This window comes from Giraffa tippelskirchi, chromosome 4 (genome assembly GCF_054371585.1).
Source record: "Giraffa tippelskirchi isolate mGirTip1 chromosome 4, T2T-mGirTip1v1.2.pri, whole genome shotgun sequence".
Classification (NCBI taxonomy): domain Eukaryota; kingdom Metazoa; phylum Chordata; class Mammalia; order Artiodactyla; family Giraffidae; genus Giraffa; species Giraffa tippelskirchi.
In genome coordinates this window covers 11,048,919-11,070,892 of record NC_137278.1, presented here as the reverse complement: position 1 = coordinate 11,070,892, position 21,974 = coordinate 11,048,919, and the positions used below count along the sequence as shown (strand labels likewise).

Genomic DNA, 21,974 nt, shown 5'->3' with positions numbered 1-21,974 from the left:
AAATCCTGAAAGATGATGCTGTGAAAGTGCTGCACTCAATATGCCAGCAAATGTGGAAAACGCAGCAGTGGCCACAGGACTGGAAAAGGTCAGTCTTCATTCCAATCCCAAAGAAAGGCAATGCCAAAGAATGCTCAAACTACCGCACAATTGCACTCATCTCACACGCTAGTAAAGTAATGCTTAAAATTCTCCAAGCCAGGCTTCAGCAATACGTGAACCGTGAATTTCCAGATGTTCAACCTGGTTTTAGGAAAGGCAGAGGAACCAGAGATCAAATTGCCAACATCCAATGGATCATTGAAAAAGCAAGCAAGTACCAGAAAAACATCTATTTCTGCTTCATGACTATGCCAAAGCCTTTGACTGTGTGGATCACAATAAACTGTGGAAAATTCTGAAACAGATGGGCATACCAGACCACCTGACCTGCCTCTTGAGAAACCAGTATGCAGGTCAGGAAGCAACAGTTAGAAGTGGACATGGAAACAACAGACTGGTTCCAAATAGGAAAAGGAGTACATCAAGGCTGTATATTGTCACCCTGCTTATTTAACTTATATGCAGAGTACATCATGAGAAACGCTGGGCTGGATGAAGCACAAGGTGGAATCAAGATTGCCGGGAGAAATATCAATAACCTCAGATATGCAGATGACACCACCCTTATGGCAGAAAATGAAGAAGAACTAAAGAGCCTCCTGATGAACGTGAAAGAGGAGAGTGAAAAAGTTGGCTTAAAGCTCAACATTCAGAAAACTAAGATCATGGCATCTGGTCCCATCACTTCATGGCAGAGAGATGGGGAAACAGTGGAAATAGTGGCTGACTTTATTTTTGAGGGCTCCAAAATCACTGCAGATGGTGATTGCAGCCATGAAATTAAAAGACGCTTACTCCTTGGAAGCAAAGTTATGACCAACCTAGACAGCATATTAAAAAGCAGAGACATTACTTTGCCAGCAAAGGTCCATCTAGTCAAGGCTATGGTTTTTCCAGTGGTCATGTATGGATGGGAGAGTTGGACTATAAAGAAAGCTGAGCGCCAAAGAATTGATGCTTTTGAATGGTGGTGTCGGAGAAGACTCTTGAGAGTCCCTTGGACTGCAAGGAGATCCAACCAGTCCATCCTAAAGGAGATCAGTCCTGGGTGTTCATTGGAAGGACTGATGTTGAAGCTGAAACTCCAATGCTTTGGCTACTTGATACGAAGAGCTGACTCATTGGAAAAGACCTTGATGCTGGGAAAGACTGAGGGCAGGAGGAGAAGGGGACGACAGAGGATGAGATGGTTGGATGGTATCACCGACTCGATGGACATGGGTTTGGGTGGACTTCAGGAGTTAGTGATGGACAGGGAGGCCTGGCGTGCTGCGGTTCATGGGGTCGCAAAGAGTCGGACACGACTGAGCGACTGAACTGAATAAATAAATATAAAAAAATTAAAACACAGAAATAGTGACTATTACTCTGTGATACCATCTGCCAAAAGACATCACTGTTAACAGTTCAGTGTATCTTCTTCCAGACTAAAATTTACCTTCTCCTTAACAATTCTACAGTATTTCACTACATGGATAACTACAATCCATTTAACAAGTCCCCTATTCAATTTCTGAGCTATTCCTATTTTTTTTTCTTGCTATTATAAATGCTGAAAATAGTATCTGTGAATATACATTTTGCACACCTGTCATTTCTTATAGGATAAATACCCAGATGTGTTAACTGCTAAATCTGCAAATTTGAATTTAAAAAGTTTAAATTTTAAACTGCTAAATCTCCAAGAATAAACCCAAACATTTTTAGTGTTGACAGATATTATTAGATTATACTCATAGACTTCTTTCTCATTTTCCCACACCTTCATCTGCACTGACAATTATTTTTTAACGTAGGAAATGCAAACTCAAATGCTTACAGAGGACTAGAAGGAAACATAAGTCATCAAAGAAGTCATGCAGGTTTATGACAAACCTGAGCACATGCTCATTTAAAGAGGCAGCCACTACTCTATTCAACCCAAATCTAGGCCTACAGTTGAACCATCCAATTTATCAAGAAGGCCAGAAATCCAAACTTTCACAAAAATCTTGCAGGTTTTAAATGCTGACAACTAATACGTTTTTATTTAAACATCCAATTAATCAAACAAAATAGATCTACAGGCCAGATTACCTTTAGCTCATGGAATTTCATGCTAAGGTGAAAATGATATAACATTTTCACTTTGAATCTTATTATTAATGCAGTTTATCCTTCCCTATGTTTACCAACAGAGGGTATACCTATTAAAATTTAATTTTGGTTCATATTGTCAGCACCTTTTAAAGAAAGATGCTTATCTTTTCTTCCTCCAGATTCACATCTACAACAAATATTGGACAAAAAAAATGAAGAAATGTAACTTAGGTACAGAAGCAAAGAGTCATCTTAACTGATCTCTGTGCCCAGAAAAGACTTATGAGGACTAATTTGGGATTCAATTGCTATCCTCTCCTCAACATACTTAGAGAAGCACAAGATGTTTAGAGAAAATACTGATCTGTAAAAGTCTGTGTAACTCTGAAAAGGGAGGATTTAATAATCCAAGGTTTGCCTCCACTACCTAACACATTTGCCTAAACACAAAAAATTTTCTCTTTGGTGAGATATCAAAAAAGAAAGAGAAGAATTCCCACACATTCCCCTTTGTTATCATATACTGAATTTAAACAATCATCTTCAGCTTTCTTTTTTAATTAAAACAACAACAGGTTTATACAAATCTTTCTCTGCTCTCAAAAGATTACTGCAATACTGCTCCCACAGAAATAATTTCAGCAACTATCTAATTTCAGAGTTTCTTCTCATTCCTTCTTAGTCATCTATTACAAATCTCCAGACCCAGATGTTCAAGCATTCCCTGAACCCACCACAGATAATAGCAGAGACCCATGACTCTCCAAGGACCCAAAGACAGCCTTTGAATGCAACTATCTTTTCATCAACTGTAAACAAGTCCTAAACTGTTGGCTCCATAGGGAGTCCCTACCAAGTCAGTATAAACTCTGAAATAGGGGCAGAGGTCAAGGGGATGAGAGCTCAGCCTAAACTGTGGATCTCATTCTACCCCCATCCGTTCAAAAGAATCCTTATCAGAAAGGAACTCCCCAGCAAAAGGCCGCATTCAGGAGACGTGATCTTGCAGTGACCTAGCAGATTCAGCTGAAGCTTTGGAAGCAAGGCTCTTGGAACTGTTATGAATGTGAAATACCAATATCACAACCAGAATGTTCTGAAGGGAAGGTGACACAAAGAGGGAAACCAAGGGAGATTTGTGAACTTCATTTGTTTCAGGAAAGAACCTGTTTGATAACAGTGCAAATAATCCTGAACTGTAGAAGAACTCTCTTTGGGAACCTATTCCATAGAGAATTACTTTACTTTACATCCAAAATAATTCTAATATATGCAAAAGAGCCCAAATGACACTTAGAAAATAGTCCTTATTCTGGACACAAAAGGCCCCATTATATGTTATAAATCATTATACTGCCTTAAACTCTTCTATTAGCATCTGAGACTTGTCACAGTCAAGAGAGCCAGAAACAGGATAGAAGATTCAGTAGAACAGCAGCTCTGAAGTCCCAGATATTTCTCCATTGTGTACTTTGGGGTGAGTCATTTTTAACCTCTCCAGGCCTCAGCACTCTGGTCTGTAAGATAGGAATAGTATCTTTTCAATAGGTTTCATGAGTGCTTAATGAAAAATGCACATGAAGCATTTAGTGTATAACAAATATTAGCCATTATTACTATTATCATCATTATTTTTATTATTATGGAGTAAAAGCCACACATCATGTTTTGTGTCTGTCATTCCTGATTAAATCAGAGTTCTTGAGGGGAGGAACTGAGTCTTAGCTTGGCACACACATCAAAGGGAAAAAGAAGTGGGAAGCGAAAGAAACAATGGGGTAGGTATTACAAAGTCAAACTTAAATTTAGGCAATTTTAAATGCTATAACCAACCCTCCTCACTCCCACTGAACATGTTCAGAGTACCTTGTACATAAGAAACACCCAATAAGTGTTAATTTTCTTTGATCTCTAACACCCAGCCTTAAGTTCATTATCTGCAGTCCACACTTGGGCTTATATGAACTGTTTTCTGAGATCAAAAATTGTGACATACAGTTTGAAACTAGGAATAGACCGATAGGACATAACATAGAATGTTGGAATTTTGGAATGAACCTATGCCAAAATTGGGTATTCTAGCTGAGATATACATTTCTCTCTTATAGCCTGAAGATTCCACAAAAAGTCTCCTTGGGATCCCAAAACACTTGACAGATGAATGTGAAGCCAGAGCAAACTAGTAGTATTAAGTTGTCTCAATCTGAAGCTGTGTTTTAAATTGCCTGTTCCTCCCACATCACTCATGAATCTCTGCCTGGTGGGAATCTATGAGTATGGCAAGAGAGTGCAAACATTAATTTAACTCTCAAGTCTCTTCTAAAATGCTCATTTATCCAGGTGTTTTAGAGAAGGAAATGGCAACCCACTCCAGTATTCTTGCCTGGAGAATCCCAAGGGCGGGGGAGCCTGGTGGGCTGCCGTCTATGGGGTCGCACAGAGTCGGACATGACTGAAGCGACTTAGCAGCAGTAGCAGCAGCATCCAGGTGTTTAATCAGTAATGGGGGAATATATATGTGTGTGTATTAAAGTTTGTGTCAGGAAGAATCCGAACTATGCAGTCCTTTTAAAATGGTAATAGTAGATTTTTAATGATACAAATTTCTTCCTCAGCATGCTCTCTATAAGACCTTGCTACTGACCAAAGAGCAAGTGTACAATCTGAGTGTTTATTTTGAATAAACAGAGGGTTAACTTCTTTAGTTTCCTAACAGGTTAAATAAATGGGCTGGCAGATGGTCATTTGGGTTACCTGCTGCTGTTGGAGGAAGGGGTCCAAACACCCTAACAGTCAACCAGATGGTAAAGGATAGCCTTGGCCAGCAATACATAAGCTCTGCTCCTTGGAGGAAACTACTTACTTGAAGCAGTAACTTACACCTGCTAACATCTGGAATGATTTATCTTTGTGTCATTAAGAAACACAGGCTAGTTTAATTGAATAAAGTGGTTACAACAGCCAGTAGTACAGAGAGACTGAGACTTTCAACATTATGCTACATAGAAAAACATCTACTCGAAAGCCTTTGACTGTGTGGATCACAACAAATTGTGGAAACACTTAGAGATGGGAATACCAGACCACAGTACCTGTCTCCTGAGAAATCTGTATGTCGGTCAAGAAGCAACAGTTAGAACCGGACATGGAACAACAGACTGGTTCAAAATTGGGAAAAGAGTAAGACAAGGTTATATATTGTCATTCTGTTCATTTAACTTCTATGCAGAGGACACCATGTGAAATGCTGGGCTGGATGAAATCACAGGCTGAAATCAAAACTACAGAGAGAAATATCAATAACCTCAGACATACAGATGATACCACTCTAATGGCAGAAAACGAAGAGGAACTAAAGAGCCTTTGATGAGGGTGAAAGAGGAGAGTGAAAAGCTGGGTTGAAATTCAACACTCAAACAACTGAGATCATGGCATCCGATCCCATCACTTCATAGCAAATAGAAGGGCAATAGCAGAAGCGGTTTAAGATTTTATTTTCTTGGGCTCCAAAAACACTGCCAATGGTGACTGCAGCCATGAAACTGAAAGACACGTTCTCCTTGGAAGGAAAGCTATGACAAACCTAGACAGCATATTAAAAAGCAGAGACATCACTTTGCCAACAAAGATCAGTATAGTCAAAGCTATGGTTTTTCCAGCAGTTATGTACAGATGTGAGAGTTGGACCATAAAGACTGAGCACTGAAGAACCAATGCTTTTGAACTGTAATTCTGGAGAAGACTCTTAAGAGTCCCTTGAGCTGCAAGGAGATCAAACCAGTCAATCCTAAAGGAAATCAACCCTGAATATTCATATCTGAAGCTGAAGCTCCAATACTGTGGCCACCTGATGCAAAGAGTGGATTCACTGGAAAAGATCCTGATGCTGGAAAAGACTGAAGGCAAAAGAAGAGGGTGGCAGAGGAGGAGGTGGTCAGATAGCATCAATGACTCATAGACATGAATTTGAGCAAACTCCAGGAGATAGTAAAGAACAGGGGAGCCTGGTATGCTACAGTCCATAGGGTCACAGAGAGTCAGACACAACCTAGCAACTGAACAACAAAAACAATAGTGTTTATCATTTACCAAGCGTTGTTCCAAATGCATGTATTACTTCATTTAGTCTGCACAACAGCCCTGTCAAGTAGGAATACTTTTTCATTGTCCCCATGTAATAGATGAGAATATTGAGGCACAGAGAAGTTAAATAACTTAGCCAAGATTACAGAGCCAGTAAATACTGAAGCCAAGCTGAACTCAAGCAATCTTGAGCCAGAGTCCATGCTCTTAATTCAGAAGAATTTTGGCTTATATTATATAAAAAGCTAAAGGGCTCACTTAAAATGCAGACAAAAAATTTATATAAAACTATGTTCATTGTGGCATTATTTATAATGAAGAAAAAACTGGAAACAACCTAAATGTCCAGTAGTAGAAAAATGGTTAAATAAACCACAGTAAAGTTATTCACCTACAATGAAATATTAGCTTGCCATTAAAAAGATTTGTGAAAAATTTTTCATGACTTGGAACAATGTTCCCAATGTAATGCTGAGTGGGGGAGCAATAACCAATAGACAAAATTGGATATATGATTTCTAACCACATAAAAAGTTCAGACACACACTGGGAGGACATATTCTCAAATAAGAAATAATGGTTATTTTCAGGTGGTGGAATTAGGGGTGTTTGTATTTTTCTTTTAGTGTTTTCCACAATGAACATGCATTGTCCTACCAACAGTTTAAATAAAGGCAATTTCTGTCTTTTAATCAAGCTACATGAAAATCCTCAAGCAGATGGTATAAACAGCTAAAAAGCTACTAATCTAAGCTTCAAGTAGTCACTTTCCTTGGGATAACATCTTTTGAACACCAAACAACCACAGTCAGCACTTACCAAAAAGAATGCTCACCTTCATCTACAGAAACTGAATTAAAATGTGAGTATTTTCAATTTTGGTCAATATCCATTCTCCTTTATAGGATTATTTTATAAGAAGAGGAATGGATTTAACTATTCAGAGGCCAAAAATCCAGGAATGGATTTGCTGAAATGTAATAAGGACAAAAAGTCTGACCAGGGAAGAAGAACAGCTGTTGCTAATACAACTATTTACCCTTTGACCCTCTATCTGGCCAATAACTGAACAGTATCAATTGTTTTCCTGTATTATGTGCTGTTTACAATCCCTGAGAGGCATGAAAGGAATTAATAATTTAGCCTAGAAAGCTGACAGCCTTTATTGGGGAGCCCCTTCTCTGTGGGACAGAAATCAGAGCAAGTAGCTGTCCTGAAGTCATAGGTCCCTTTACTGTTCCTGTTTTATAGCCTAATTGGCCCCCAAACATAAATCAATTATTTCTCCTGTTTTAAGCAACAATGACTTCTATTCTCTAACTTCCCTTGTATCAAGTCAGTCCTTGTTCTCTTGAGTTTTACAACTACACAGTAAACACGATGGCTGAGAAAAAAAACTCGGGGAGCAGGGCAGACTGGGGTTATTTGGAAACAGAAGCAGAGAAAGGTTATGCTGTTTTGAACTTCTCTTGACCTTTGACTGCCCTTGTCCCTAGCTTATGCTAATAGGCAGGGTACAGAGATGCTTCTTGTAGAAATGAACTTAGCCTGAACCTGTGCCGTAACATTGGACTCCAGGAAGCCGAGGAATCATAGGAAGTCGGCCAGAGTGTGAACAGCTGCCCATATTCTAAGCATGGCTACCCATCTGCTCTATCACTGAAGGGGGCGGGGGGGGGCGGTTGGGAGGCCATATGAATTGGACAAAATTGGTCTTTCCTCATCCAGTTCCAATACATACCACATGTCCCAAACTTGCTGTCTACAACCACTGACAAGCAAAATGGGAAATCAGCAACAGTGGTATTTCTTAGTTCAAAATAAGCAAGAATGAGCAGGCCTTCCCTATCAGGAAATTTGAGGAGTAAGAGAGACACTGGAGCCTCTAAATTCCAAGGATTCATCACAAAGAAAACCCTACTGTCCTCCATCTAATGTCCATAAGTCACAAGGTATTAACATAGGAGACTTTACTCCTTCCCAATCAGAAGCCATAGAATTTGTAATATCAACAACCATAATCAACTTAATACACGTGTATAGCCCATTTCAGTCTTGCTGCTACTGCTGCTGCTGCTAAGTTGCTTCAGTCATGCATGTCCGACTCTGTGCGACCCCATAGACGGCAGCCCACCAGGCTCCGCCGTCCCTGGGATTCTCCAGGCAAGAATACTGGAGTGGGTTGCCATTTCCTTCTCCAATGCATGAAAGTGAAAAGTGAAAGTGAAGTCGCTCAGTTGTGTCCGACTCTTAGCAACCCCATAGACTGCAGCCTACCAGGCTCCTCCGTCCATGGGATTTTCCAGGCAAGGGTACTGGAGTGGGGTGCCATTGCCTTCTTTCAGTCTTGAGGTTTCCTATTATTCGGTAGGACTGAGCATGCTCATTTGAATCCCAAGATTGATTCAGACAGGATGATAAACTTCTGTTTCTGCCTACTCATTATAATGTCAGATCTTTATGTATTTCAAAGAGACAGACCAAAAACACTAGTAACTTCACAAAAATAACATGGGGACTACTGAAAATATTGGCCACATAAGCTAAGTACAATTTTTAGAAAAAAAATTATTTTTTTAGGTAACTCTCATTCCATACTGACATATATTAATAAAATTATGATTCAGTATCTGTTCATTCTCATGGAATGGAGAGATCTATAAAGCACAATATCTAAACAGAGATTCTATGCAGAAATGTTAAATGAGTTAGAATTACTTGGGCTAGCAGGAAGAAAAATCCAAAAATAATCTTCGTAAGAATATAAAGTACCTTTCCTAGAAGATGGGCATGAACATTTTTAATTGCTACTAAATGAAGAAAAAGAATAAATTTGGGTCCCATATGCTTAAAAAAGTGTATTTTTAAATAATTTCAGACTAGGAAATGTTTTCTGATAGACTGTTAACAAATGAAAGTGGGACTTAGATTTATTTATTTTTGTATCCCTAGGGCCTAGAACTGGGCCTGAGCAGAAAACATTCAATATTAAACTGAGTTCTCAATTATCTGGCTTGTTTTATGTGTAGTTCTATCTGAAAGATCACAAGGCATGTCAGTATCCTTCCTAGTGTTAAAAAATTCTTCTAAATGGGGTTCCCTGGTGGTCCAGCGGCTGGGAGTCTGCCTGCCAATGCAGGGGACACAGGTTCACTCCCTGGTCCAGGAAGATCCCATGTGCCACAGAGCAACTAGGCCCAGTGCCACAACTGCTGAGCCTGAGGGTTACAACTACTGAAGCCTGCATACCTAGAGCCTATGCTCTGCAACAAAAGAAGCCACTACAACGAGAAGCCCATTTATCGCAACTAGAGAGTAGCCCCAGTTTGCCACAACTAGAGAAAGCTCACGCGCCACAAGGAAGACCCAGAGCAGCCAAAAAATGACAAATTCTAAAAAGTGCTTCTGAGAAAGGCCCATGACTCAAGAATTTACCTTTTCCTCCTCCTAAATGACAGATACTCATAAAAGAAAGACAAAGTGAAAATAGTATGTTCACTCATAGGTACTGGGATGTGAGGTAGGAAGGTGGGGTAAACCGAACCTATAATATCCTACAAAGTTGATTCCGGTATTCCCTACAAAGCTGATTCATAACTTTATGACTTCTAGAAAGAAAAACCTATTTCCTTAATGTTTGATAATCATTATGAGACTTCCTTTTGTTTTGCAATTAGTAAGTATTAGTTGAACAAACATGAATTTTATACTATTAAGGTATGTGAGGAAAATATGAGAGGGTCCACAGCTGTTAGGATGGTGAGAGGGTGAACTTTATCGCTTACCTCAACAACAGAATGGTAACAGATAACCAACCCCATAACCCTAAAGAATATAGGAACTAGAAAAAATAGCTCTAGATCATTTCAGAGTCTCAATCTAAAGTATCATTTGACCTTTTAGTATTATAGCAAAATAATATGTGTATACACTGAATATTCCCATGTCCATATCCCAGAATGGTGTTTGTGACATTATGAGAGCACTATAGACACAGATGAAAAGCATCATTTAATTAAGACTTTGAAATGGTCATTCTTGTACGTTAAACTTAAGAATGAAGATGCTTAGAAATTAAACTGTGGTATGAAGGTTATCATCTATAAATATCTAAACCTTTACCTAATCCTTCTTTGAAAGAAATGTCAAAATCAGTCAATACTTTTCAAACGTGGTTGTGGGTATATGCTTGTATGTGTGCATAAATGAAAGCACAATTTTTGTCAGTAGTAGCTTCATGCGAAGATGGAAAACAAGACTAGCATTAAACAGAAATTTTCAGCAAAAATTTTCTATTAAATGGCTAGAGTCTGACCACCAAAAAGCATTAGGAAAAGAAAAATAAAATATAACTAGAAAAGAGAATGTCTTCCCCATAATCATAAAGTAAAATAAAATCTGTGACTAGGCCTATAAATGACACCTTAAGTTATACATTTAAAAGTATACACACATATACTTTTCTTACCCATTAACACTGGGGAACATTTAGAACTTACTAGTGCTTGAGTCGAGCTCTGCCAATTCGTCCTGACAAAAGCCTGAAGAGAAAAAAATAGGAAAAAAAGATTATAATTCATTAATTACTCTAAGGTGCCTCCAAATATGAAAAGTATCATACAGTGAAAAAAAAACCATCTAGACTCATAAGTCAAATTTGGATTTGAATCCTGGCTCTATAACTTTTAGCTACTGTAGATCCTTCTTTGAGCTTCCATTGCATCATTTTTATATAAAAAAATGGAGATGGTAACAGCACTTCTCATGGAGCAGTAATGAGGATTAAGTGAGATAATTATATAAAATGCTTATTTAGCACAGTCTCTGGCACATAGGAGCTCAATAAACAACAGTATAAGTAACTATGAGTAAGCATGCCAAAGTTAGTTATAATAAAACACGTGCAATATGTATACATATGTAATACATATGTTGAAAACGAAAGTTGCTCCGTCATGTCCAACTCTTTGCAACCCCATGGACTATACTGTCCATGGAATTCTCCAAGCCAGAATACTGTGGGTGGCCTCTCTCGTCTCCAGGGGATCTTCCCAACCCAGGGATGGAACCTAGGTCTCCCGCACTACAGGCAGGTTCTTTACCAATTGAGCCACCAGGGAAGCCCAAAAATACTGGAGTAGGTAGCCTATCCCTTCTCCAGGGGATCTTCCCGACCCAGGAACTGAACTGAGGTCACCTGCGTTGCAGGTGGATTCTTTATCAGCTGAGCTACCATATTTCATAGTAAATTTACAATGCATTTAATATTTGTCATGTTCTACCTATGTTATCAATTATTTTCCAAAAGAAAGCAAAATATATGAACTTATAAAAACAACAAAAAAAGAACTTATAAAACATTAAACAGGGTCATTTTACTTGAAATTTTCGTAACTGCCAAAGAATTTTACCTATACACACAAATAGAAGCAATTCTTCCATTAATAAGTATGCTATTCAGGTTGGACAGAGTGCCTGACAAACTATGGACAGAGGTTCGTGACATTGTACAGGAGACAGGGATCAAGAAAATCCCCATGGAAAAGAAATGCAAAAAAGCAAAATGGCTGTCTGAGGAGGCCTTACAGATAGCTGGGAAGAGAAGAGAAGCGAAAAGCAAAGGAGAAAAGGAAAGATATTCTCATCTGAATGCAGAGTTCCAAAGAATAGCAAGGAGAGATAAGAAAGCCTTCCTCAGCGATCAGTGCAAACAAATAGAGGAAAACAACAGATTGGGAAAGACTAGAGACCTCTTCAAGAAAATTAGAGATACCAAAGGAACATTTCATGCAAAGATAGGCTCGATAAAGGACAGAAATGGTATGGACCTAACAGAAGCAGAAGATATTAAGAAGAGGTGGCAAGAATACACAGAAGAACTGTACAAAAAAGATCTTCACGACCCAGATAATCACGATGGTGTGATCACTCACCTAGAGCCAGACATCCTGGAATGTGAAGTTAAGTGGGCCTTAGAAAGCATCACTACGAACAAAGCTAGTGGAGGTGATGGAATTCCAGTTGAGCTATTTCAAATCCTCAAAGGTGATGCTGTGAAAGTGCTGCACTCGATATGCCAGCAAATTTGGAAAACTCAGCAGTGGCCACAGGACTGGAAAAGGTCAGTTTTCGTTCCAATCCCAAAGAAAGGCAATGCCAAAGAATGCTCAAACTACCGCACAATTGCACTCATCTCACATGCTAGTAAAGTAATGCTCAAAATTCTCCAAGCCAGGCTTCAGCAATACGTGAACCGTGAACTTCCAGATGTTCAAGCTGGTTTCAGAAAAGGCAGAGGAACCAGAGATCAAATTGCCAATATCCGCTGGATCATCGAAAAAGCAAGAGAGTTCCAGAAAAACATCTATTTCTGCTCTATTGACTATGCCAAAGCCTTTGACTGTGTGGATCACAATAAACTGTGGAAAATTCTGAAAGAGATGGGAATACCAGACCATCTGACCTGTCTCTTGAGAAACCTGTATGCAGGTCAGGAAGCAACAGTTAGAACTGGACATGGAACAACAGACTGGTTCCAAATAGGAAAAGGAGTACGTCAAGGCTGTATATTGTCACCCTGCTTATTTAACTTATATGCAGAGTACATCATGAGAAACGCTGGGCTGGAAGAAACACAAGCTGGAATCAAGATTGCTGGGAGAAATATCAATAACCTCAGATATGCGGATGACACCACCCTTATGGCAGAAAGTGAAGAAGAACTAAAGAGCCTCTTGATGAAGGTGAAGGAGAGTGAAAAAGTTGGCTTAAAGCTCAACGTTCAGAAAACTAAGATCATGGCATCTGGTCCCATCACTCCATGGGAAATAGATGGGGAAACAGTGGAAACAGTGTCAGACTTTACTTTTTTGGGCTACAGAATCACTGCAGATGGTGACTGCAGCCATGAAATTAAAAGACGCTTACTCCTTGGAAGGAAGGTTATGGCCAACCTAGATAGCATGTTTAAAAGCAGAGACATTACTTTGCCAACAAAAGTCCGTCTAGTCAAAGCTATGGTTTTTCCAGTGGTCACATATGGATGTGAGAGTTGGACAGTGAAGAAAGCTGAGCGCCGCAGAATTGATGCTTTTGAACTGTGGTGTTGGAGAAGACTCTTGAGAGTCCCTTGGACTGCAAGGAGATCCAATCAATCTATCCTAAAAGAGATCAATCCTGGGTGTTCATTGGAAGGTCTGATGTTGAAGCTGAAGCTCCAATACTTTGGCCACCTCATGCGAAGGGTTGACTCATTGGAAAAGACCCTAATGCTGGGTAGGATTGGGGGCGGGAGGAGAAGGGGACGACAGAGGATGAGATGGTTGGACGGCATCACCGACTCGATGAACATGGGTTTGGGTAGACTCCGGGAGTTGGTGATGGACAGAGAGGCCTGGCGTGCTGCAATTCATGGGGTCGCAGAGAGTCGGACACGACTGAGCGACTGAACTGAACTGAACTATTCAGGTTGGAATAAACAGCCCTCAAAGCACATATCAGGCCCCAAAACGCCAAGCTACATCTTTCCGATTGGTGTACAACTATCACACTGAAGAGAAAAATCAAGCACGGTGAGTGGCAAATAGACAATAGGGGTTCTATACACAGTTGATCAAAGTTCTGTTTTCCTGGAATGACGGCTTACTCTCTCGTTTGATTTTGACCCATCCTCAGTTTAAATATTTCCTCAGAAAAGCTTTTTCTGGCCTCCTTTACCCTCATCTTATACAAAAGGTCAAAGCTCCCTGTAATAACTATCTACAATGCTTTGAGCACTCATCAACAAGGAATTACTTGTTCAAGGTCTGATGCCACTATGAGGCTGTTCCACTAACAATGTTCCACTATCCTAGGGGAAGGAACCTGGCCTGTCTCGTTCACAGCTGTATCCCCCTTATCTCTCACAAGCCTAGTACACAGCAATGGTTCAATAAATACCAACTGTAGTATCTCAATGGTAAACTCAAAAATATTGGTGCAAAACTAGGACTAGATGGTTACAAGAATATTTTGTGTCATCAGAGCCAGGCAACCAGAAGCCAAAAGAGCAACTGGGAGTCATGTGGAGAAGGATTCAAATAGCAGACTGTTTAAACACCACTTTCAATCCTAAACATTCACCAAACAAACCACATTCCTTGTCTTCCTGTGCTTCCTCCTCCTTCACTTGGTAAAGAACTACTCATCATCCTTCAATGAAACACGGAAAACATACGAGACGCTTCTCCTGTGCTCACAACTTCAATAACTGCCTTCTTCACTAGATAGTGAGTTCTTCAAGCGTAGTGACAATGCCTCATCCATCCACCGGGACGTTTCTATGCCCACAACAGTTGCCGCTGATACAATATGTAAGGTGTTCAAATGTAGGATGAACAAAACAGAAAACACTACCCTGTCTCTAGATCAAGGGAAGAAAGTCACAGGATCAGAAAATCTAAGTCTGGCCTGAAAAGTGTGTGGAATGTCTGAGTGAGGAAATCTGATCTGGAAAACCAGAGTTTGGAGGGTGTTAAAGTGACTGATATGCCTAAAAAGGGTCACCTCAGAGCAACTTTAAATCCTCTCTATATAAACACCTGGGGATCAGAAAAGCTGTAGAGAGATGCCAGCCAAAAGGAAATCACTCATCATTACACATGGGTCCAATATTGAACATTCTGCCAGAAATGAAACTGAGAATAAGCATACACTTAACATAAACAGACTCAAAAACAGGACAAAAACATGGGAAGGTAGAATAGTATAATGGGAAAGTTACAGTTCAAAAGCCACTTCTGGTTTAGTCATATGACGTATAAGCAAGTAACTGCTTTTATTTTGGACCTCAGATTCTGGACTTTTAGTGAAAGAACTATACTGGGTTTCAAGAAAAGACAAAGTCTAACAACATTTTCTGAAAACAGCATTTGGAACTCAAAATAACTAGATCAAACACAAATAAAAAGGGAGTGACTAAAAAAACAAAGACAGTACTAAGAAAAACAGTTAAAGTGGGCATCTATTGCTTTAACCTGCCTAGCAACCACTCCCCCTTCTGTTAATGGCATTCTGATTTTCCTTTAGAGACTTAGCCCTTTTACACTTTCAGCTGATACGACCCAAGTAGGATAGACCCTAGCCCTGCTACAAACTGAGATTAACAGCACTTACCTGATAGGTCTGTTAAAAGGATTAAATGACAGTGCATGTAAAGACTTTACACAGTACTTGACAAAGTCAAAGCTCAATATATGTGAGTTACTACTAACTAACCCCAAGGGTCCAAGAAATCTTGTGCTGTATCTATGGCACCAAAGAGCAGATTATAGGAGAGTTAATTATTAATTCATTCATGACATCATCCTCAAAGACCTGGAGTGGAATACCCTAACATTACTGAGGTAGTTTAGTTACTTGCTATGATTCTTGAACCTTTTTTTATATTTTGTGCCTATAAACTGCTTGATACAATAATCCCAGATGTAGTATGTTACTCCCTGAGGAAAAGAAGAACTCTTCATATTTGCCTTAAAACAAATTCCTCCAGTGGTCACAAAGATCCCTGATTCTGAAATTCAGTAACCATGTCTATATATTCCCTCTATCCAGCCCTGAGACCACTGGCTAATGTTGTCTCTGGCTTTACAGATCATCACCAACGCAGGAGATACAGAGAACAATGTTAATCCTACCTCCTGACAGCAAGTCAATGGAATGGCTAGATCTGGCTACCATTCTCAAACAGTCTTACCCAGATTCTCAGAAACCAGATCTGGCTAGCAAAAGGGTTCCTAGCTACAAGAACCCAAACCACTACTAGAAGTAACCCCTGTATCTGCTGAATTCAATTCAATACAAAGGCAAAGAAAGGATATCAGAATTGTTCTGTAAAAAGCAGACTCCTAAGCTACCTAAAAACACAAAAATAACCCCCAAACCTCCTGTCTCACAGAATATAACACATTAAACAGATTAGGGAAATATTCTGAGAAACCTAGAGCCTTTGGCTGGTGGCTTAAATTGCTTTAAAAAGGGAGAGTCAAGAAACACAAATTGGGGGCTTCCCTGGTAGTTCAGTGGTTAAGAATCTGCCTTGCAACACAAGGGACACCAGTTCGATCCCTGGTCTTGAAGATACCACATGCCAAGAGGCAACTAAACCCGTACACCCCAGCTACTGAGTTGGCACTCTAGAGCCAGAAAGCAGGAACTACTTGGTCTGAATGCTGCAACTACTAAAGCCCTCATGCTTAGAGCCTGTGCCCTGCAACGAGAAGCCACCGCAGGAGAAAGCCTGCACACTGCAACAAAGAGGAGTCCCCACCTGCTGCAACAAGAGAAAGCATGCATAAAGCAACAAAGACCCAGCTCAGCCAAAAACAAAATAAAGAAACAGACTGGTTCCTAAAATGACAGATATACCACTCAGTCAGCATGTTCACAAGCAATCTGAAATTTAGCACAAGGCTGGCATGTATTTAGTTGTTTTTGTTGTTGTTTAGTTGATGTCATGCTTGACTCTTTGTGACCCCATGGACTGTAGCCCACCACTCTTCTGTCCGTAGGATTTCCCAGGCAAGAATACTGGAGTGGATTGCCATTTCCTTCTCCAGGGGATCTTCCTGACCCAGGGATCAAACGAACCTGTCTCTCGCACTGGCAGGCAGATGCTTTACTGCTGAGCCACCAGTGAAGCCCATATATTCAGTTACCACAGTTCATCTTAGAAGCATAAGGAAAAATGGCATGGATCTGAGTTGGAGTCAAATCCCAGATCTGCCACTGTTTTTGTTTAATTAACTACCCAATAGCTAATTCCTGAAATGGGGATAAAAATAACCGCATTGGTCAATTGTTGTGAGTCTCATGGTGCAACAGAGACTTGGATCTTGGTCAGGATCCTGCCAGTCAACAAAATTTGGTAACTATATATAAATAAACAACCTACTTTATGGCAAGAGCTCCAAGTCTAGGAATTTTCTTTAATACAAAGGAAGAATACAATTCCTAGCTCCAAGTCTAGGAATTTTCTTTAAAACAAAGAAGATCCAGTTCACAAGCTTTTCTCCAAGAAGAGAGAATCTGGCAAAAAGAAGTGACTCCTCAATCTATGATTGGCTACCATAACAAATTTTTTAAATATTGATTTTTTTTTCTTTATATTTTTGGCTATAAAGTTACACATTTACCACAAAAGGATCTTAAATAAACTGAGTATCATTCTTTTTTTTCCAAATGTAAACAAACAAAAGCTTGTGGGTAATGCCAGTTAACAAATTCAAGCCCAAACATCAGCTAACTATAATCTAATGTGTCTTTTACAAAAGCAAGTTAAATATTACTCTAGGAATGTGTCCATTTGACTAGAGGAAGGCAGCATGGTGCAATAGAGACTTGAATCTTGGTGAGGATTCTGCCAGTCTACTTTGAAGCCCACAGGCAAAATTAAGGTGAGGCCCTTAAAAATGCAAAACTCGGTAATTCTAATCAAACATCTCACCTTTCCCCAAAACAGAAACCACACACTAACGTCAGATTAAATGTTTTAAATATCAAATATAACATTATTTCTCCTAGTCAACTGCAATTCAAGTTTCATATACTTTAAAATGTGAGATATGAAGTGAAGCAGAGCTTCCAGAAGTCAAGGAATCTAAAAGGATTTTTAAACTCCTCTGCTTAATGAGGTTCCCTACCCTGTGATCTCAGTGCCCTCTGCTTTCCACACCAAATTATGATCATGGCTACTGACCATGAATTCAGGTTTTAGAGAATTTTGTTTTCCACTCTCCCCATGAAAAAAGCTAAAAATCTCTACCCTGGATTTGCACTGATACACAAGATCCATTCTGCTCCTTTCTGGACCAACATTTGGTCATTTATATCAGTTTCCCATCTGTTTTGTGCCCCCCTCCCACCCCCAATCATGATTAGGTTCCCAATGAAACTGTGCCCTTCTCTCAGTCAAATCTGGTCTCAGCCCTAACCATCCCAAGCCACAAGGCTAAGGTACATCCCAGGATCCCAGGAAAGGTTGCTTAGTAAACGCAGAGTAACTACTTCTTTCTCCAAAAAGCAATGGTATTAAATCACATGTCACTACAATGCAGTTCTTGTCAAAATATCAAGTCCTAATAGAAAATGTTTCACTATTCTCTGCCTTTAAAGTCTAGAGCAACAATGTTCAATTCAAATTCCTACAGTGATGAAAATGTTCTCTATCTTCATTGTACAAAATGATAGCCACTAGGCATGTGTGACTATTAAGCACTTGGAATGTGACTGGTGTGACTGAGCAACTGAATTTCAACTTAATTTTAATTGGTCACATAAGGCCAATGGCTATTATAATGGAAAAATGTAAGGTAAAAAAAAAAATCTTCCCTCTTCTAAATTTTTTTTTGGTTGTGCTGGGTCTTCATTTAGTTGCTTTCTTTTTAGTTGTAAGCGGGGGCTTCTCTTTGCTGTGGAGCACGGGCTTCTCACTGCAGTGTCTTCTCTTGTTACAGAGCACCAGCTCTAGGCATGTGGGCTCAGTAGTTGTCGCGCACGGGGCTTAGTTGCTGCTGCTGCTGCTGCTGCTAAGTCACTTCAGTCATGTCTAGGCATGCGAATCTCTCTGGACCAGGGAGCGAACCTACGTCCCCTGCCTTGGCAAATGGATTCTTAGTCACTACACCACCAGGGAAGTCCTTCCTTCTTCTAAATTTATCATGACACCTTTTGGATTCTGTCGCAGCTTTAAAGTAAATGAAATAAGGAAACACTTACACAAGTGTTATTTACTAATTCATAAGTTCATCCATTGTTATCAGAAAGTAACTCCATCAGCCTAGCAAATATAGTCACTTATTCCTTCAAATGTTACTAAGGACCTGCCCACACTGTAGCAGGTCCTAGGCCTGGAAGATACAGGTATCAGTAAAACTGAGCCTGAGTGAGTGAGTGAAAGTCGCTCAGTCGTGTCCAACTCTGCGAGCCCATGGACTGTAGTCCACCAGGCTCCTCTGTCCACAGAATTCTCCAGGAGAGAATACTGGTGTGGGCAGCCGTTCCTTCTCCAGGGAATCTTTCCAACCCAAGGATTGAACCCAGGTCTCCCGCATTGCTGGTGGATTCTTTACTGTCTGAGCCACCAGGGAAACCCAAGAATGAGCCAACTGTCAGAAAATAGTCCAAAGGGGTACAGAATAAAAATTATAGAGCACAACAATGTGAATGTACTCAATGCCACTGAAGTGTATACTTAAAATTATTTAAATGGTAAATTTTGTTATATATATTTAACTACAAGAAAAAATTAAAGCAAAATCAAAGATAGGAACTTCCCTATCTGGTGGTCCAGTAGTTAAGACTCTGTGCTTCCACTGCAGGGGGCATGGGTTCGATCCCTGATTGGGGAACTAAGATCTCACATGCTGCATGGTGCAGCCAAAAAAAAAAGATAGTGAAGTAAATAATATTTTAAAAAATTAATGGTAGGGAGAGAATAATGGACAGACAGATTGGGACAGATGGACCTGATGAAACTGAAGCAGTGGTTAAGAGCATATATTTTGACCTAAGAATAGGTATGAGTCCTGATATCATCACTTACTACTGTTAACTGGGGAAGTGACTTCACCTCTCTAAACCAATTTCCTCATCTGCAGGCTATTGTGAGGTTCAGTGAAATGATACACTTAGGTCAGTGGAAAGTGCTTAATAGTTGTAATCAATATTAGTGAGAACAGAGCAGCAACCATGGGGCCAGGGGCATGTGGAAGGGATAAGCATTCACCAGATAAACAGGGCTACTGGAGAAACGTATGCAGAGGAAGCCACATGTACGAGGCATGAACAGAGAAAGGGAATAATGTTACCTGGTAATGTGATTTGACTGGAGCCCGAGCCAGGGCCATATCATAAAGAATTTTACTGCCACACATGGGAAGTTCTAGGCTTTTATTCTATAGGCAATAGAGTCACTAAGGAAAGGAAATACATGGCTATATCTATGAAGTTTGTCAATACCAGCAGAAAGTGAAAGTGAAAGCCTCTCAATTGTGTCCAACTCTTTGCGACCCCACGGACTATACAATCCATGGAATTCTCCAGGCCAGAATAGCCTTTCCCTTCTCCAGGGGATCTTCCCAACCCGAGGATCGAACCCAGGTCTCTTGCACTGCAGGCGGATTCTTTACCAGCTGAGCCACAAGGGAAGCCCTAACACCAGCAGAACTCTAACTTCAATACAGTGGTTCTAATATTTTAACCAAGTAACTAAAAGTGTAAGGCTTAAAAGGAGGAGAGGGAAGCACTCTGAGGGGGTAGTCAAGATACACATGGCAAACCATCCACAGCTCCTGAAATTCTAGAAACTCTTCCCATTTTTCAGAGCCCCTCCCAACTCCATCTCCTCGGCTCCTTCTGGTACAAAAGGTGGCTTGGATAGAGACTGAAAAGGAATAAATGTAGATGCTTTTTTGGTAACAAACATTAGCTAGCCAGACCATGGCCTGCCTTACAGCCAGTCTTGCAGACTGCAATTCAGCACCAAACCCAAGCAAATACAGAAACACTTTTCTTTGGACTGGCTGAGCATTACATTCACATCTGCCTCTTTCCTTTCTATCCAGTGAGTGGGATGCCACTTGGACCGTTAGCTTTTGTTTCTCACAGGCAACCTGATAAACTATACTTCAGGAATAACAAAAAACGCTTTTGAATACAAAGATATACCACCACAAGTCCGCACAGCAAAATCCGGCTGGCAGAGCTTCAAGTTGTATTTCCCTTTCTCCACCTACAAATGTCAAGGTCACATTTCAAAAACTGCAACAAAAAATAAAGGCTTCTCCCTAATGTCCTTTTCTTAACATGAAATCTTAGAGGTAGAAAAAAAAGAGTAGGGGGAGAAACCAAGGATTCTGAATTATATTACCTATTGTGCCCATGTATTTGCTCAGCTTAAATGCTGCTTACAAGAAGTGTCTACATTTCTATGGAAACAATGAATTCCATCTGATCAACCTACATCACCTTTTATACAGTTTCAGGCTTCTAGCTTTGTAACTGCAGCCTTGAAACCAAACTGAAGGCAGAAAAGCCAGCCCAAGATTATGACATTTCCATTTTAAGATTTTTTTTTTTTAAAGCAGTACAGAGCTTCAGGGCTGAGGTAAGAGAAAATCAGAAGGTGAAAACAGTTTAGGAAGGCAATTCGGTTTGATGAGTCAGAAGTCATTAGTGTTTCTATGGAAATATAGTACAGGCATTTCTCAGAAAACTGCATGTAATGTAAGCCTCTGACATTTTTCATTTACAATTTCTGGATGTCTGGAGTAGCAAAAGAGTGTGTTGATAATTCTTCATTCAGCTTGGAGGTTAAAGAAATTTCAAAAGGCACACATGCCATGAAATGTAGAAAATAATCTGTCAGCTGTCATTTTATTGAATCTTTACTATATGCCTGGCACTGGCTTGATTCTTCACATGAATTCTACCTGAAAGGAGTTCCTATTATCTCCATCTTGTAAGTTTAAAGAAATAATTGTATTGTTACATGGAAAGAGCCACAAAAGTCAAAACAAGAGGACTTCTATTCAGAGCAATTTGGCTATTGAAACACCATCTTTGCAAGGTATATGCTTTGCAACAGCCAGGTAGATGGGAACTTGACGTTATTTCAAAAAACAAACCCTGACATTCCCACAAAAGCTGGGCCTCAGAGTCCAAGAAAAAAGTAC

General features: G+C 39.9%; 1 protein-coding gene across 6 annotated transcripts in view; it reads right to left on the bottom strand.

Annotated features, from left to right (window-relative positions):
- The window catches only part of NR6A1 (nuclear receptor subfamily 6 group A member 1), a 221,792-nt gene that overhangs the window by 175,624 nt on the left and 24,194 nt on the right, over positions 1–21,974 (bottom strand). For all 6 annotated transcript variants that reach the window (XM_081588637.1, XM_081588640.1, XM_081588638.1 and 3 more), the window contains exon 2: positions 10,764–10,805. In XM_081588637.1, coding sequence (XP_081444763.1) covers positions 10,764–10,805 — 42 coding nt within the window. The remainder of the gene's footprint in view (positions 1–10,763; positions 10,806–21,974) is intronic.